This window comes from Boleophthalmus pectinirostris, unplaced genomic scaffold (genome assembly GCF_026225935.1).
Source record: "Boleophthalmus pectinirostris isolate CB_2022bp ecotype Guang Dong unplaced genomic scaffold, ASM2622593v1 HiC_scaffold_19, whole genome shotgun sequence".
NCBI classification, from domain to species: domain Eukaryota; kingdom Metazoa; phylum Chordata; class Actinopteri; order Gobiiformes; family Gobiidae; genus Boleophthalmus; species Boleophthalmus pectinirostris.
The window spans coordinates 26,913,464-26,930,812 of record NW_026571140.1 but is presented as its reverse complement, the minus strand read 5'-3'; the positions used below and the strand labels follow the sequence as shown (position 1 = coordinate 26,930,812).

Here is a 17,349-nt window from a genome sequence, read left to right as displayed (position 1 = left end):
CAAGATGCACCTGTCTAATAGAACTGTGCAGAAAAGCCATTTTGTTAGCTTAGCCTAGCCATGTCGGTTAAAGAAAGACTCTAGTAACAAGCGTTTATTACACCATCGCTAACAATGTCGCTTTTACGCATTTGTCTACTGTCTAAACACCCCAAAACCCAACTCTTTATCACGCTTTACTAGCCGGAAAAGGTATGGACTAGCTTTGAAGGCTATTGCTAAAGTGCTATGAAAACACGCAAAGTGGTAGCCAGTGCTAACTTGTGCTGCAGTAGCTATCTGTTTACCTAGCTGTCAGCAGTAATGTTTTCGTGCTAAATAACGTTACGGGGTGCTTTGTTTTACTCGTTTTTAATTAGACACTTTATGCTCTGGTCCAAAGATAAGTGGCTGAAGTTGTGAGTGTAAACAAACGACTAAACAAACTCAACTTAGCAAAACAAATAAAACAACACAGTGTTAAGTCCAAGCGCTAATCTGATAATGGCAGAAGACACCCGACAGGAAAAGAGAGCCAGCTTCTCCAACGGGATGATGCCCCGGACCTCTGTGGCCTCGGGCAAAGCAGGAGCCTCCAAGAAACTAGTCATTAAAAACTTCAAAGGTACACCCTACGTGTTTTTCATCAATCCTAAGTATCATCCAAGTATTCTGCTATTTCTTCTGTTGCTTATATTGTTGACATATTTATGCCATCTCTGTTATGTACTTACTAGTTCCTTATCTAGTTGTTTACTATCTTTAGCTTAATATTGGTGTTTGTATAAACATGTCATACTGATATTAATGGAGTTTCAGTATCACGTAAAACTTTAGATTCCCTAACTATTATTGTATACATCACAAGATCTTTTTCTCACTGGTATTAGATCGACCCAAACTAGCAGAGAATTACACAGAAGACACATGGCTGAAACTACGAGAGGCAGTGAATGCAATCCAAAACAGCACTTCAATCAAATACAATCTTGAGGAGCTCTATCAGGTATGTTTTACAGTGGTAATAAAATCTGGATATAACATAACCTGTATGGTATTTTTCACAACAGTGAAGCACATATTGCTATAATAACATGTCTTCTGGGGGGGGGGATTTATAGGCAGTAGAAAACCTGTGTTCCTACAAAGTGTCTCCAACACTGTACAAACAGCTGCGGCAGGTTTGTGAGGACCATGTTCAAGCTCAGATCCACCAGTTCAGGGAATATCCTTTTTTATAATATTGTAATAAGTTTGATTAAATTACACAAGTACAATAAAAAGTATTGTCATTTAAGAAGTTAATTTACCTTAATAGTGAGCTCACAGAGTCTTTAGACAACCTCTCTTTCCTGAAGCGAATGAATCGCTGCTGGCAGGACCACTGCAGGCAAACTGTAAGGTTTAGTATTTGATTTGGTCACATCAAGGTTGATCTCCTAATGCCTCTAACTTTATACTTCCCTGCTTTAGATTATGATCCGGAGTATTTTTTTGTTCCTTGATCGAACCTATGTTCTCCAGAATTCTCTGCTCCCTTCAATTTGGTAATGACCTTTGTATTATTATTATTATTGTTATTGTTATTGTTATTATTTCTATTACTTAATTTCATCCCTTCTATGAACTGTTATTTAGGGACACTGGCCTAGAGTTGTTCCGCACACACATTGTGAGCGATGCGGCTGTTCAAAAACGTACAGTGGATGGTATTTTGGAGCAAATTGAGCTTGAGCGAAATGGAGAGACAGTAGACCGCAGTCTCCTCAGGAGTCTGCTGGGCATGCTGTCTGACCTGCAGGTAAGTGTTATTAGTACTAAATGAAAATAAAGTATAATGAGCATGTGTTAAAGCCTCTGATGTTTCTCAGGTGTATAAGGAAGCCTTTGAGGAGAAGTTTTTGTCTGAGACCAACCGCCTGTATGCAGCAGAGGGACAGCGGCTGATGCAGGAGAGGGATGTGAGTTCTGATTTTCTAGCGCTTTAAAGTTACAGGCCAAAAGCAGTGTCTGGTTCCACTCAGAGGTTTATGTACTCTTTTAAAATTTATTATGTGGCCAGGTGCCTGAGTACTTGCACCATGTGGCTCGACGACTAGAAGAAGAGAATGATCGTATTGTGAGCTACCTCGACCAAAGCACTCAGTAAGTCATTGTCCTGTATGTATTTTGGACTTCTGGTATAGTCACATAACTAATAGATGTTTTTTGTTTTTTTTTTGCAGAAAACCACTCATTAGCTGTGTTGAAAAACAACTATTAGGAGAACATCTGACCGCAGTACTGCACAAAGGCGAGACTTTTCTCCACACAAAAATGGCATGCAGTAAGGTCCAATGAGTATATTATTTCTGAATTTGTGTTTTTCAGGCTTGAGCACATTGTTAGATGAGAACCGTGTCACTGAGCTGGCTCTTTTGTACCAGCTCTTCAGTAAAGTCAAAGGAGGACTTCTTACTCTGCTGCAGTTTTGGCGAGAATACATCAAGGTAACACCTTAAATTGAATGGAATATGTTCCTCTTAAAATCTTGAATAAAATATTGTGAATATTGAAAATATATTAATATTTTTGCATAGTCTTTTGGCAGTGAAATTGTATGTACACCAGAGAAAGACAAGGACATGGTGCAGGAGCTGCTGGACTTTAAAGACAAAATGGACAATGTGGCTCACAATTGTTTTGCTCGCAACGAGGGTTTCATCAATTCAATGAAGGAAGCCTTTGAAACTTTCATCAACAAAAGGCCCAACAAACCCGCTGAACTCATAGGTCAGACATTATTCTGTAGTCTTCTCTTATTTCATTTCTTTGAGGCATTATTTGATATGCTGGTGTCTTTTTTTCAGCTAAGTATGTAGACTCAAAGCTAAGAGCAGGAAACAAGGAGGCTACAGAAGAGGAACTGGAGCGAATCCTGGACAAGATAATGATAATCTTTCGCTTCATTCATGGTTCGTTACTCACTCCTCAGATTGTGAATTAAGCTAAAATGTGCAAAATTAAGTATCAAAGGCAAATAATCCTTGTTTGTTAGTTACAGTTATTACTTCATATTGTTAAAACTGCATCATGAACTTTTTGATCTACAGGAAAGGATGTGTTTGAGGCTTTTTACAAGAAAGACCTTGCAAAGCGACTTCTGGTTGGCAAGAGTGCGTCAGTAGATGCCGAAAAGTCCATGCTGTCCAAGCTTAAACATGGTAAACACTGTTGCATTAAAGTTTTCTGTTTGCTTTTGTACCAGTTATTGTACCAGTAATTGGACATTTTGTAAAGAAACTGGAAATACTTTTTAGCAAAGGTAAAATCTGTGTTTTGTTCTTACTAGAGTGTGGAGCGGCTTTTACAAGTAAATTAGAGGGGATGTTTAAAGACATGGAGCTATCCAAAGATATAATGATTCAATTCAAACAGGTAATTACCAACTTTAACACCAAATCTAATAGTATGTGAACTATATAAACTAGTATAATGAACTGCATAATTTGGGTTCTGTGTTTTACAGTATATGCAGAACCAGAGTGAGCCCAGCAATATAGAGCTGACTGTGAACATCCTCACTATGGGCTACTGGCCTTCATACACCCCCATGGACGTGCACCTACCCACTGAGGTACTGTTCCTGTCATGGAAAAAGTTAAATAGTCTTGACAAAAGATATTAAAGCTGATTTCAAACATGAGGTTTAATGTGGACCAACACCTTAAGGTCTTTAGAAATATAGTGAAACAGCAGTCATTGTAAAAAAAACATTATACAATTTTCCACACAAGATTCATATGGATGGAAAGTTCAGTTAAGGTTATTTAAAGGTCCACAATGTAATTTTTCTGGTAGAGGGTTCTTCAACTGCTTGTCTCTATGGAGATATTATTGCTTTGCCTTAAATGTTTCACACTAAAACAATAAAATGTTCAGGTTAGAGTTCTGTGAAAAGATGTTTTCACTTCCTGAGATAAGATAAGTTTAATATTACATTGTGGAACATTCCAGGAAAAAAAAACAATAACACTGGAGACAAGCAAGTAGTGAACCCCTCTGCCAGTAAAGTTACATAGTGCACCTTTAACAGAATATGATTTGGAAAAGGTACCCATGCTGTTAAATGGGCTGTAACATATGGTATGTTTTTACCTGTAGATGGTGAAACTCCAGGAGGTATTTAAGCTCTTTTATCTGGGCAAACACAGTGGGAGGAAACTGCAGTGGCAGCCCACACTGGGCCACGCTGTGCTCAAGGCCGAGTTTAAAGAGGTAATCACATCACTATAATGTACTGAGATAAAAGCATTGTGTTATGAGCAAGATTTCAAAACATGTTTATTTTACACTTTAGGGGAAGAAAGAGGTCCAGGTGTCTCTGTTCCAAACTCTGGTGCTGCTGATGTTCAACGAGGGAGAAGAATTCAGTATTGAGGAAATACGCACAGCTACTGGCATAGGTCATTGTTAATTATCTAATTTATGTAGTGTGTAACTGGGCAATAAAAGGGAGTCCTCATTGATTTATCTCAATCTTATTAAATGATTTTCTTTTCAGAAACAAACAAATTAAAACTCTTTGATTTCATGCATAAACATAAACAATACAAACCTTTAGGTGTTGCCATTTAACACAAAAGCAATAACATTTCTTCCTCCCAAGTGTAAACTCTACACACGGATTTGATAAATTGCCCCACCCTATGGTGTTATTTGAAATATATCGATCTGATATTATGTCTCCTGTTGTATTTCAGAGGAGGGCGAGCTCAGGCGCACGCTGCAGTCTTTGGCCTGTGGAAAAGCTCGAGTCCTCAACAAAATGCCCCGAGGGAAAGACGTGGAAGATGGAGATCGATTCAACTTCAACAATGATTTTAAACATAAACTCTTCCGTATCAAGATCAACCAGATTCAGATGAAAGAAACGGTATGAAAAGCCTCTTGTGCATTACTGTGATATTTCTATAGAGTGAGACTAATAATGTTCTTGCACTTATCTCTCAAATGTGGAAACCTTCTTCTCGAATATCCTTATATCACTCAGAACAAAATCTAAAAAACTTCTTACTTCAGATATGTAAGAGTTTAGTGCCTCGTTTGTTGATTTTTTTTCTATGTCCTCAGTTATTTTGTTTGTCATGTTTGGTTTAGAGATAGGATGTGGTTTCAAGACTCAAACATCTTTGTAATTGTAATTTGTAACTTGCCTTGCCTTGTAAAAGCTTGTGGTTTTGGCTGACCAGGCAAACAAAACGATGCATTTTAGACTTAGAAATTAACAATTTGATGTTCGGTAAAATTCAAAGTTAACACTGATATAGTTTCACTGAGTAATAATGGGATTTTTCCTGTGTTTTGTCCAGGTGGAGGAGCAGGTCAGCACCACAGAGCGTGTGTTTCAGGACAGACAGTACCAGATCGATGCAGCTGTGGTTCGTATCATGAAGATGAGAAAAACACTGAGCCACAACCTCCTCGTTTCTGAGCTTTACAACCAGCTCAAGTTTCCTGTCAAGGTAACTTAAACTTTGACAAACTAACACGCTAACGCAGTGACACATTTAAGCCTTACGACAGGTTTCGCTTCACATCAGCTCACAACATCCTATGGTCATGTTATTACAGGACCATATCATATTTATTAGGAAATATTGAGCTATATATAAGATTCTGCCCCCATCTGAGTGTGACATCCTCAAAACAATCAATAGTAGATGTGCAATTACAATGGGTATTTAATTTGGGTGTTTCTTCTTTTCTCATTCTTATACTACTACCCCTGACAACACAGCCAAAAGAAAGATGGCAGATTGCATTTACTTAACTGTACAAAATATTAATATCAATTTTATCATGTTATTATACAAACTGTTGGTAATCTATTATATAATGGGTTTTCTCATGGTGTCATTAATGATATGACAACCACAATGTTCACTTGATATTGAACTCTTTACTTTGTGTTATTCATTTCAATTGTCTTTTAGATATAGTAACCCTGATTATAAGACACTGTAAATTATTCATATTTTTTCTGTTGTGACTGTACAGCCGGGGGATTTGAAAAAGAGGATCGAGTCTCTCATCGACAGAGACTACATGGAGCGAGACAAAGAGACCCCAAACCAGTACCACTATGTTGCCTGATGGAGCTTCACCGTTAGCGTTCGATCACAGCAAGTAGCCTCCACAAACCACCGCAGCCCTTCAGCCATCAGACCGAAATCTAAACCAGGACTACACTCTGCATTGTCCCACTGTGTGTTAAAGTTGCACTGTGTAACTTTTCTGTTGGGGCGTCTATGTCCTGCTTGTTTCCAAACAAGCAGGGTGTCCAAACTGTTTTCATCAAGGGCCACATATCTAAACACAGATGAAGCAGAGGGCTGATCAAGAGCCATAGACTGATGCTCAGTACAGGAAATAATTGAAATGTGCACATGTTTAACACATTAAAATGAGCCATCAGTCTTTATTCATGCTAAGATCCTTAAAACCACACAGTAAATATTAAATAAACTTGCAGTAGAAAGTTAATTTGTAATTGATGTAATAATTAATAATTTGGGCCAATTCCCCTGGAAATCTGAGGGCCAATTCACCTGGAAACCTTGGACATGCCTGGTCAACGATGTTTCACAGTACAGCATTAAACATGTCTAGACAAGGCAAGGCTAGTTAATTTGTATAGCAAAGTAATTCACAGAATAGGAAAGACATTAAAATCACAATACAGACAAATCAAAACTAATAATCTTCATGAAATGAACATTAAAAGAGAAGACAGAAGAGTGAGAGATCTGTCTTTTATTATTCAGTTACAGGTGTTTTTATTGCTCAAAAATACATTATAGAACATGTACTATTCCAGCTGTGTGGAAGTCACCTCTCCACAGAGCTGACCTGTTTCTGTGGAGATATAAAGTTTAATGCCATAGTGTGGAACATTCCAATTAACACAATAGCTTTGTCATGAAGATTAGCAAGTGCCAGACTCTTCATCTGAAATGTTACACAATGCACCTTTACGTTTAGGTGGGATCAGAGTAAGACACTGCTGCTTGAAGTGGTCTACATTGCTGATAATGGTTGCTCCACAAAGACTTTCTGCTAATGCAAAGCTCAATTAAAATAGCACTTTTCCTTTTTTTTTTCTCTTATTTCCTCTGTATTAGAATTTTCTTTATTATGTCCAACTAATCAAACATTTTCTACTATAGTTGGTTTGTCTTTAGCTACACATTTAGTTTTAATTTATGTTCGAGACTTTCTGTTGTGGATGACTGCATTAACTGCTGAGTTTTGAGTTGAATGCTTGTTTGGAGTTGTTAGGGACAAAACAAAAATGAAATGAGGGTTAGATGTTTTATGTCTGAAAATATTCAACATTTTATTCAGGTAAGCCACTTCTTTGGATTTCTTTGTTGTTTTTGACCAAAATGTTCAATGTCACCACCCAGCGTTTTGTATAAGAGATTGTATGGAGTGAGAAAAGTAAAGCTGAATAAATATTTAATAATACAACTATTTGTCTTTTTGTTTTTTTTAATAAGGTACAGTTTTAAAGAGGAGGCGGGTAAGAGAAAGAGAGACAAACTTGACCATTTAAAGTCAGTACAAGGCCATGAAATGGATGGGTAGATAGGTAGGTAGTTACACAGCAAATTCAAAAGTATTAAATTCACAGTGCTGGTGTTGTTGTGAGTAAAGTGAAGAAAATCTAGATATGTTTCAATATAGTCAACAACCCAGCATTGGAATTTTCTGCCATTCTCCGTCTGCGCTTCCGGAAGGGAAGCCACATTTCACCGTCCGAAGCTAAGCTAATAGCTAACAGCTAATAGCCTTTGTTTTTCAGCAGAAGCTGAACTCAGCGACCCTCAAGTCCAACCACCTGAGCTCTCACATGCCCCGGGTCAGATTACTTTACCTTTTTAGGACACTGCAGTTCATTTAATTAATAGAAACACTAAATATACTTGGTCTAATGATAGTAGTAGTATTGAGTAGTAGTAGGCTAACTAACTTAGCTCTGACAGTCAATGTTGCCGTCACTGATGTCCATGAAAACTGGGTGAAAAAGCCACAAATTGTAGTAGATTAAAAGTAATTTTACTTAAAAAAATATTTCTCAAGTCTAAGTAAAAAGTAGAATTCCAAAAAATGTGATAAGTAACTAAGAGTAAAAGTACTCGGGGAAAGTACTTCTCAAATAACTTAAGTTAAAAGTAACTTAAAAAGTAATTTAAAATTAATGCAATTGCGAGGATGAAACATGAAATAGTACCCATGTCTGGTATTTTGACAGTGGGAAGAAAGTACAGTATCTGTAAATAGTGACGCAAGTAAATGTATTAGGTCATAATACATGAGGTCATTGTAATGCTTGTGACAGGCCTGCCCTAAACTCAGTGTATGTAACAAGATGATTTCGAACATTTATGAGCTATTTCACCCTATATGACATGGTAAAAGTGTTAAAATTAACAACATACAAGTTGAAGTAACACTCTTGAACTTGCTGTTTAGGTAGGTAGATATCTTTATTGCAGACTTGTGGTCCAATATGAAAATATACAAAACAATAAGGAGGCAACTATACCAGTGTTTTCCACAGCTGAAAAGTACAGTGGATGACACGGTATCATCATATAGAATTATTATTTTATTGTATTGTAATTATGTATAAATTATTATTATACCTGAATTATTTAGATGGATAGATAAGTAGCAGTTCTTACAACAGCTGGCAGTGTATTAACTCGTGAGGATACAAACGTTCACAAGCACTTGCCCATCTGGGCCTTTTTAACAGAAATTAAGTGCATCGTTGCTATTGTTTTCACAACTTCTGTTAAAAATCCCTTATGGCCTTATTAAAACTTAATGAACAGTTTGTTTCAATACCACCTTAAACTGAGCCTCTAAAAATGAATAGGCTGCTATCAAGAGTTGAAGTTTTGCAATAAAATGTACCAAAAATATGTATAAATAAGAGGAGACTGGATTTCAAAGTCTCTTGAGTTGACAGGAGAAAGGAAGCAGGCAGGTGTTTTAAGAACATGGTAAAATGGTCAGTTTTGTCCCCTAATTTAAAAAAAAAAACCTGCAAAATAAAGACAAATCTGGATCATTAAAGGTACTTAGTTTATTTTTCTTCAGTTAATTAACATAATCATTAATCATATTATAATGATATGACACAGAAATTATGCATAGCACTAAAGTTATTCTGCAGACAGGGTTTTAGACTGGAGTTTTAACACTTGCCTAACCCTAATAACACATAGAATAGAATACAAGACAGCAGAACTATTTACCGAAAGGAAAAAACAAACAATATTTTATAAGTGCAGGAAAGAATACCCACTTAATTATTTTGGTATGCACACATACACAATACAGACAATCATCTTAAATCTAACTGCTCTGTCAATTAAAATACCATAATGAATCTACATATATTTCCTTATGTAAAACAGTGTTAAATTGTAGCTGTAAAATGTCTCGGGGCATTGATAAAACTTGGGACCGTCGCTTTGGAGCTCCTCCGCGTTCCTTCGAGGGTTTTGCACTCCCTCGTGAACGCAGGAAAACCGTCAGCTGACTCGACCACAACACGCGCGTTTGTAGCACAGTGCGCGGGGGCTGTCACATGGGGGAGTGCCTTTAATCGTTCAAGAGATGTAAGATAGTCTCATACAACAGGCCCGGTGCTTTTGCTGGCCTGTTTAGTTGATATTCCCATGTAATTGCACCATGTTTCTAATTTAATGGATAGTCTTGAATTAAAGGGCCCGTGTTTCGCTGTTTCCTCATTTATGTTATAATGTTGTTTACTCATTACAAACACACTTAGACTTGTGTTTTGTTTCTTTCACCCATGTTTAACACACAAATCCAGCATATTTGCAGCTCTCAGTTCTTTTTTCAAACAGAAAACTCCTTCACTAGAATCATTTGGATGATTTTAGCCCTGTATTTGCCTGTCCTGTCTCTATACTGAACTAAAAGTAAGTTAATTTGTTTAGTTTGTGTTAAGGTCACGTTATTATCACTTATTATTTTCTGTATTATAATTATTTGCTTTTTTGTTACTTTGATTAAGTTATTGGTTTAGTTAGTTAATTAGTATAACTCCTCCCTCTTGTGTTTAGATTTAGTTGGTCCTTAGGTATTTAAACACACCTGTTCCTTTGTCGTTTTGGGTTAGTTTTGTTCTGTTCAGTTTGATTTTGAGTTACCCCAGTTGGGCCCAGCTTTTTTGTTAATAATTTGCCTAATTTGAGCCTTTGTTAAATTATATCTTTTTTGACTTTATTAAATTTAAACTTATTTTTATACCTTGTCTTTGCCTTTCTGTTTGGTCCACTACAAGGTGGAACAGAGCATTTTGAGCTTTGGTGGTGTAGACAGATGATAATAAAGGGTTACTCAAACGTGTGAATAAAAATGTTTTTGATGAGGTAACAACATTTTAACCTGGTTTATAGCCCACAAAAGTAAATTTTGCATCATCTATTATCTTTAAATTAAACGCTAATCCAATGAAAATATGTTGCTTCCATATTTATTGTCACTACTGTTTAAAGATGCACTATATAACTTTTTTGCATGGGGACAAAAGCTTTCTTGTGCGAATCTCTTCTCTACAGATCTGTCTCGCAATTTGGCTTGGAGGCACCACTTGCTTGTCTCCCTGGAGATGAATAAGTTTAGCACCATACTGTGGAACATTCCAGGCAAAGCAATAACATTTCCCTGGAGATAAGCAAACTGGTAAATTTTGTTAAACTGAAATGTAACCAGGTCTTCCACTATCTTCTTTATTTGTATTTACTTGTGAGTATTTAAATTTTTGTGGTTTATAACACCATCTTATCTGCACACTGTCAAAATTGAGAAGTCATACAGAACACTTGTAGCTTCCCTGAAAAGAAAATCACACTTGTGTTCAAGGAAGTCCACCAGTCTATTAGCGCCTTGTTGACAACTCATTGCTCTCTCAAGTTATGAACTTAATAACAGGAGAATAAACAAACATTTTAAAGGGATCTTGGTCTTATCCACAATTATCTTGTTTATTTTGTGACAATATAAAGCAAACATTAGAAGATAAGAAGTGAATAAAAACCTTATGACTCAAAACAATATTATTTCTTGAAAAAGAGGAGTTTAGTGCTGATGCTGTTTGCAGTCATTACTACATTATTATACCCACTTATAAATACTGCTAAATGTGTACTATTGTCAGCTTTGGTAAGACTTGGTTGTTTTTAAATGTGCTCTATAAATAAATTAATGTATATAATTTGATTTAGCTTGTTAGACTAAATGTGTTGAGCAAGTTACATTAAAAGTGGAACTGGTTTGTGTCCTGAAAGACACTTTACGTGCTATCACAGCGGCACTGGATTCAGAGACAATTTTATCACTACATACCCACATTGTTATGACACATTTCAATATTATCACAAGTATTATCACTGACCTACATAGTTTAGCTCAATCAACCCAACTAATAGCCAACATTTTATAGCTTTTTATTTGTTTATATGACTATTTAAGTTTTGAATGTGTTTATTACTGGCTAATTTACAGGACCCATAATACACTGTTTTCTGATTTGTTATAATGTTGTGTCCTCATCAAAAATGTACCTGGAGTTTGGCTGAGTTCTTCTCTCAGTCAAAAAACACAGTTCCACCTTGTGATGTTCCAAGGTGTTTTTAAACTCCATACACCTACAGTTGAATCATTTGGATGAATTCAGCTCAACAAAATATAAAGGGTAGTTGTTAACTTGAAAACTACTGCTTCATGACGTCACAAGGTGGAACAGAGCATTTTGAGCTTTGGAGATGTAGACAGACTAATAATGTAAGGTGATTAGAATTTCTAAATAAAAAACTGGAACACTCGGCCCATTCATAACTAACATGTGAGTCAGCATAGTCACATTTTCTTTGTGATGTAGTCATTTTTTAAGCATGTTTTTGTGTATTTTATTGTATTATGCCTCTCTTTACTGTTAGCAGGGATCAAATTGTTCAGCAATAGGGACACCTGGGACATTTCTTGTATAAAACTAGGATAAATTACTGGTTTTGGATAAATCTGGTGGGGCAAGGGACACGGGGCTCAAAACTGGGACTGTCCTGGGTAAATAGGAACATCTGGTTATCCTGTAACAATGAAGGGTTACTGAAACGTGTGAATGAAACAAAACTAGGGTGACCAGACTTCCCTTATTTACCCACTACAGTCCCAGTTTTGAGCCCTCTGTCCCCTGTCCCAGCAGATTTATCCAAAACCATTGATTCATTTGTCCTAGTTTTATACAAGAAATGTCCTAAGTGTCTTTCTTGCAGAACAATTTGATACCTGCTATAAGTAAAGAGAGACATAATAGCATAATACAATAAAATACAGAAAAATATCTCAGTTTTATTCAAGAAATGTCCCTATCTTTACCCAATTTGATACCTGCCAAAAGTAAAGAGAGGCATAAATTATCATTTCTTCAGGTAAAATACAGAAAAGCTGCTTAAAAACGAGCAAAAAAGCACAACAAAAATCTGACTATACTGGCTCACATTTTAGTCATGAATGGTCTCTGCATAACAATTTTCCTTAATTACGTACTCATTTCACAATTGTATGATTGCCAACCACCAAAAAACGAGTATGTCCCAGTTTTTTGTTTTGAAATTCTGGTCACCCTAAACAAAACACAACTCCAGCTATGTTTTTGATAACGTGACAACATTTTATCAAGACTTAAAGCTCACAAGAGTAATTTTTTTTGGGGTAAGTTAGTTTATAAATGACACAGAGATAGAGTGGAGGGCTGGTTGATACTAGAATATCAGAGCTTTGTGCAGTGTGCAAACATCAGAGGAGCTGGAGAGGGGGCGGAGTCACGTGACAGCCCGTGCTCCGCTTGTCTGGGTGCTGCTGGTTCACATGATCACATACATGGGGCTTAATTCGCCGAAGCTGCTAGCGACTAAACGCCTTTAACCGCTTCTAGCATCGACATTTCACCATAAGAAAGAGTATTAATCTGACATTTCAACCTTAAAAACGGCGTAAACAACATCGCGGTATGTAATAGCTCGGGTTTGCTCGCTGATGTAGCCTAGTTTTGTAATAAAGTCAAGTGCGTTTCCGACCCACCTGCGCCTCGAGCTGTGCAAAACACACGCATCGATAAACAAATAGCATTTTTTATTTATTAATTAACCATGAAGATCGTAAACGCTTTTGTTACGCTTGTTGTCGTCTTGCTCGCGGTGTCTGGTGAGTATTTTTCTTGTATTATTTATTGTCATGTTGCTCGCAGCTATCACAGATCCGCCGTGGAGCGTGTCCGGTTCACTGCGCAGTGCAAAATAACAACTGTCATGTGGACTAGCTGTCACTAAAATGTGTTCTGATTTTATTTTTTATTGTGTAATCTAGTTAAATATGCTTATTTCTGTTATTAGTGTGTAATAGCATAGCACAAACTTGTTTTTAGTTGAAGTTGTTAGGGTTAGGGTTAATAACATAGGCCTTTTTTATTGACCAGTTACATTTTATATGTGTCTTACTGATTTCCCTTGTATCATATTATTCTGTAATTTTATGCTATTTAATCCAGTATCCAGGTTAATTTTCTAGGAGTCAAAATAGCCTATCCAGTTGTTCAGCTGCCAACATCTAACTATCTTGTTTATTGTTAGTAAATAGAGAGATATATTGCTTTTGGTTAAACCTTTTGTAACAGTTTTATTTGCTACAGTTCAGATTTTGCCATATCTAAAAGCCTCTACCCAGTTTAAACCAAAGAATCACAGAATTTTTCTTCTAAAGATTATAAAGGCCGTTTAACCTATCTTCTATGTTTGCTTTAAGGTAGAGAATAGGTGGGGTATAATTTGTTGTGTCAAGTTAGAATATCAAGTATATCCTCTATAATTAAAGCTATTAACAATGACGTCAGAAAGAAACACAAAGAAACACAAAGATCGAGTCAGAGTCTAATCTTTTAAACAAGGATTATAAAATGCACTTTTGTCTCATTCATGTTTTGTGTCATACTTGACCTTCAGCCAAGACCTTTACAGGCACATTCCAGCACATTCTTAATCCGTTATTAAAATATAATTTGAATAATGTTATTGGGAAAATCCAATAAATATAATCAACATTTTCATTTTTGTCAGTATTTTCCTTCCCTAGCAGCACAGAAACCTGCTGTAAACAACCTATACATTGTTCCATGACCTATAAGGATATGCTCCTGTGTCAAACCAGTTGTAAAGTCTCACATGACCATGCAATCATAAGGTCTGATAACTATATACATAGAGTAGAAAGTGTTTTCTTCCCTGCTTAAGCCTGTTGAAATGTAAGAGTGTATAATTAATGTGATTCAATGACCAGTCTGGCCTCCTCCATTGTTGTGCTGCTTTGTGTGGACATCACAAAAGGACCATTGGCTTTAGTCAGTTTATGGTAGAAGCTGAAACACTGGGGTGCTGACAGTGGGTCAGAGCTGGCAAAGAATCAAATAGTGACTATTGCATTTTTACATTAAAGTCCTATTGCGTCACATTTCAGCTACAAAACAACCTGAAAAACATAAATTCAATACATATACTCAATCTCAAGGAAAACTAACAGGAAATATAGTGGGACTTTAATTGTCAGTGATTTGCAGGTATTACAATATAACTGTTTGTTTTATAATAATATAATGATAATAATGATAATAATTTTGTGAAACAAGAGCCAATAATAAAAATAACTACTTTCACAGAAGTGGTTTTACAGGAATGGTTTGTAAACAGGGAAGTAATCATTCAAAACATTTACTATACTATATACCACAATAATCATAACTCATGTATCATAATGTTAAAGAAAGTTGATGTGATTTAAAGAAAATTAGGCATAATATAGAAATGTAACAAATTATCCCTGACCTAAATGTGGTTAGTTATGTTTGAATTTTATCTTTCTTAAGATTGCATTGTACAAGTGCAGCACAAGTCTGAATGTAATTCTTTGGTGCATGATCTGATGAGTTTGTCTAATATTGTGTAAACTCTCTCTTACTGCGAGCTATGGGGAGAGTGGTTACAAGCTTCATGGCACCACAGGAAAGGATGTGCTTGACTGACAGCACTGCAGATTTCCTTTAAAATCAAAAGCTGGCGTTAATAATGAAAGAGAAGTCACTGTGGCCATTTGAAATCTTGGCAGTTACAAAGTTATGTAATAGATGCCGTACTATCCTGTAGCAGCCTCAGTCAGTCTGAATATTAACAACATTTAACCCACGCAATAGTTTTATATGTTGTATAATTGTTACTTCTCATTTTTATACACAGGGAGTTGTGTTCTTAGAAATAGATAGACCATTCTTGTGCTCTTTAAGCCGTGTTTGAATGTTGTTACCTCCTCAAAATCATAGCAGAAGTTGTGTTTTGTTTCATTCACACGTGTTCAAGTAACACTTCATTATTAGTCTCTCTACATCTCCAAAGTTCAAAATGCTCTGTTCTGCCTTGTGACATGATAAAGCTGTGGATTTAAAGTTAACACCTACCCTTTACATTTTGTTGGGCTGTGAATTCATCCAAATGATTCCAGTGAAGGTGTATGGAGTTTAAAAAGACAGTGGAGCTTTTCCTGTATATCACCACATGAATATCAGTAGGTAGAACAAAGTGTTTTCTGGTTGAGAGAAGAACTCAGCCTAACTATGCAGGATTTGTGTGTTAAACATGTGTGAAAGAAACAAAACACAACTCCAGATTTGTTTTTGGTGAGGAAACATTTAAACATAGATCATAAAACAGTGTAATTAAATGGTAATGAATTTAACATTAATTTAAATGGTTGTTCTAGATTAACAGAGAAGTCATGCATACTGGAGACCACTTGTGGAACATTTGGCTCCTCTATTTTCATAAATTTTTATAGAACAAAAAACAGCTGCGTCATATTTAATGATAAGAATCTCAGCCCTTTGTCAATATGCATTTGTCACTGACGTGTTAATAAATACATTTACTGTAAATATACTGATAATTGTTGTTTTTATCAGTCTCAATTCTAAATTCATGTATTTTGCAGGTGCCATTCAGGCAGTGACTCTTGAAGTGACAGATGGAAACTCGACATGTATCAAGGCTGAGCTTTCTGCAGTTTTCTCCATCACATACAACGCCTCCAATAGCACGGTAAACTGTGATCCAAATGAAAACGCATGTGTTGTTGCTAGTTTTAAATCATTATTTAAAAAATAGTGACCATTGCCAGCTGAACTTACTTCACTATCATATTGTTGGTTCAATTTGGTTGGTTTGTTTTTGTCTTATTAAAAACAAAAATGACCTTTAACATTAATTTCTTCAAAATAAACAGATAGAATAACAAAATTATCCATTCAGAACAAAAAAATAAGTCTGCCCCAAACAACTGAGACAGAATTGGTTGTGGATTTCCCAATTAAAAAGTTGTAGTTGTCATGACAATACAACATCTGTTAGTGTGACTCTTTTAAGTTTTTAGATGATTATTTTTACATTTTCCCAAATCACCTTAATACTGTTTTTGTCCCTTTTGATTGTTGCCAATGACATGATTATAACAGAGATCAGAAAGTAGCATAATATGGGCCTTTTAAATAGTTTTATGTTTAGCAATGCTCATGAACCAAAAATTGTGGTAGTGAAACTTTTGTGTGACAGAAAGAGTCAGACGTAAAATCAAGCCTGAATTGATGACATAAAAATCATAATAAAGTATTCCCCCACAGCGGACGGCATTGGTCACCCTCCCTGACTCCGCCTCCGTTGACCCCGGCAGCAGCTCCTGTGGGTCAGCGGGCAGTTCTCCGTGGCTTGTGGCAGTCTTTGGGTCAGGACATGCCCTGGGCCTCAGCTTCACCTCCAACGGCAGCGTGTACAGCGTCACCAACCTCACGCTTCAATACAATCTCAGTGATGCCACAGTCTTCCCTGAGGCCAACAGTTCAGGTGAGAGGCAGCAGATGGCGCTATTGGAACAGTTATAATGCTCTGTTCAATGGAGTCCTTGTGTTAAAACTATTCGTAAATACCACTACTGCCATGCCAAAGATCACATGTTCTCTTCTTTTTGTTCAATTTTGAAATGATACAGAATTAAAGCAAAACTAGACAAAAAAAAAACACCCCTTTCTCCACACTCATCACACAAACTGGGCAAACAAGCATTAACTGTCCAGTAAGCAATAAGTCCAGTCTTGTTAAGATGTTCAAAAAATGATCACATGTTCTTTAAACAACACTCTTGGTATACTGGCTACTGCTTTTGCTAGTACTAATAACTAATTAAAAAACTACT

General features: G+C 36.3%; 2 protein-coding genes across 2 annotated transcripts in view; both read left to right on the top strand.

The window, feature by feature from the left end:
• The first annotated feature begins 1 nt into the window (after position 1).
• On the top strand, positions 2-7,491 carry cul4a (cullin 4A). Its single transcript, XM_055154476.1, has 20 exons — positions 2-604; positions 870-985; positions 1,101-1,205; positions 1,308-1,376; positions 1,453-1,526; positions 1,618-1,780; positions 1,851-1,940; positions 2,042-2,124; positions 2,205-2,272; positions 2,350-2,468; positions 2,559-2,751; positions 2,829-2,933; positions 3,072-3,182; positions 3,311-3,396; positions 3,488-3,595; positions 4,123-4,236; positions 4,319-4,424; positions 4,722-4,894; positions 5,331-5,483; positions 6,019-7,491. The coding sequence occupies exons 1-20, from the start codon at positions 484-486 to the stop codon at positions 6,112-6,114; spliced, it is 2,253 nt and encodes a 750-aa protein (XP_055010451.1). The 5' UTR covers positions 2-483; the 3' UTR covers positions 6,115-7,491.
• A 5,408-nt stretch (positions 7,492-12,899) lies between these two features.
• Positions 12,900-17,349, top strand: part of lamp1a (lysosomal associated membrane protein 1a) — a 9,819-nt gene continuing 5,369 nt past the window's right edge. The window contains exons 1-3 of the mRNA XM_020938817.2: positions 12,900-13,269; positions 16,096-16,202; positions 16,781-17,000. Coding sequence (XP_020794476.1) covers positions 13,215-13,269; positions 16,096-16,202; positions 16,781-17,000 — 382 coding nt within the window. The 5' untranslated portion in view covers positions 12,900-13,214. The remainder of the gene's footprint in view (positions 13,270-16,095; positions 16,203-16,780; positions 17,001-17,349) is intronic.

What these genes read in the sequence shown, in the direction of transcription:
- cul4a (XM_055154476.1), top strand. Translation starts at nt 484, where the DNA reads ATGGCAGAAGACACCCGACAGGAAAAGAGAGCCAGCTTCTCCAACGGG. An exon ending in AATCTTTCGCTTCATTCATG is followed by an intron (nt 2,934 to 3,071) that starts GTTCGTTACTCA and finishes TTTGATCTACAG; the next exon opens with GAAAGGATGTGTTTGAGGCT. An exon ending in TCAAGGCCGAGTTTAAAGAG is followed by an intron (nt 4,237 to 4,318) that starts GTAATCACATCA and finishes TTTACACTTTAG; the next exon opens with GGGAAGAAAGAGGTCCAGGT.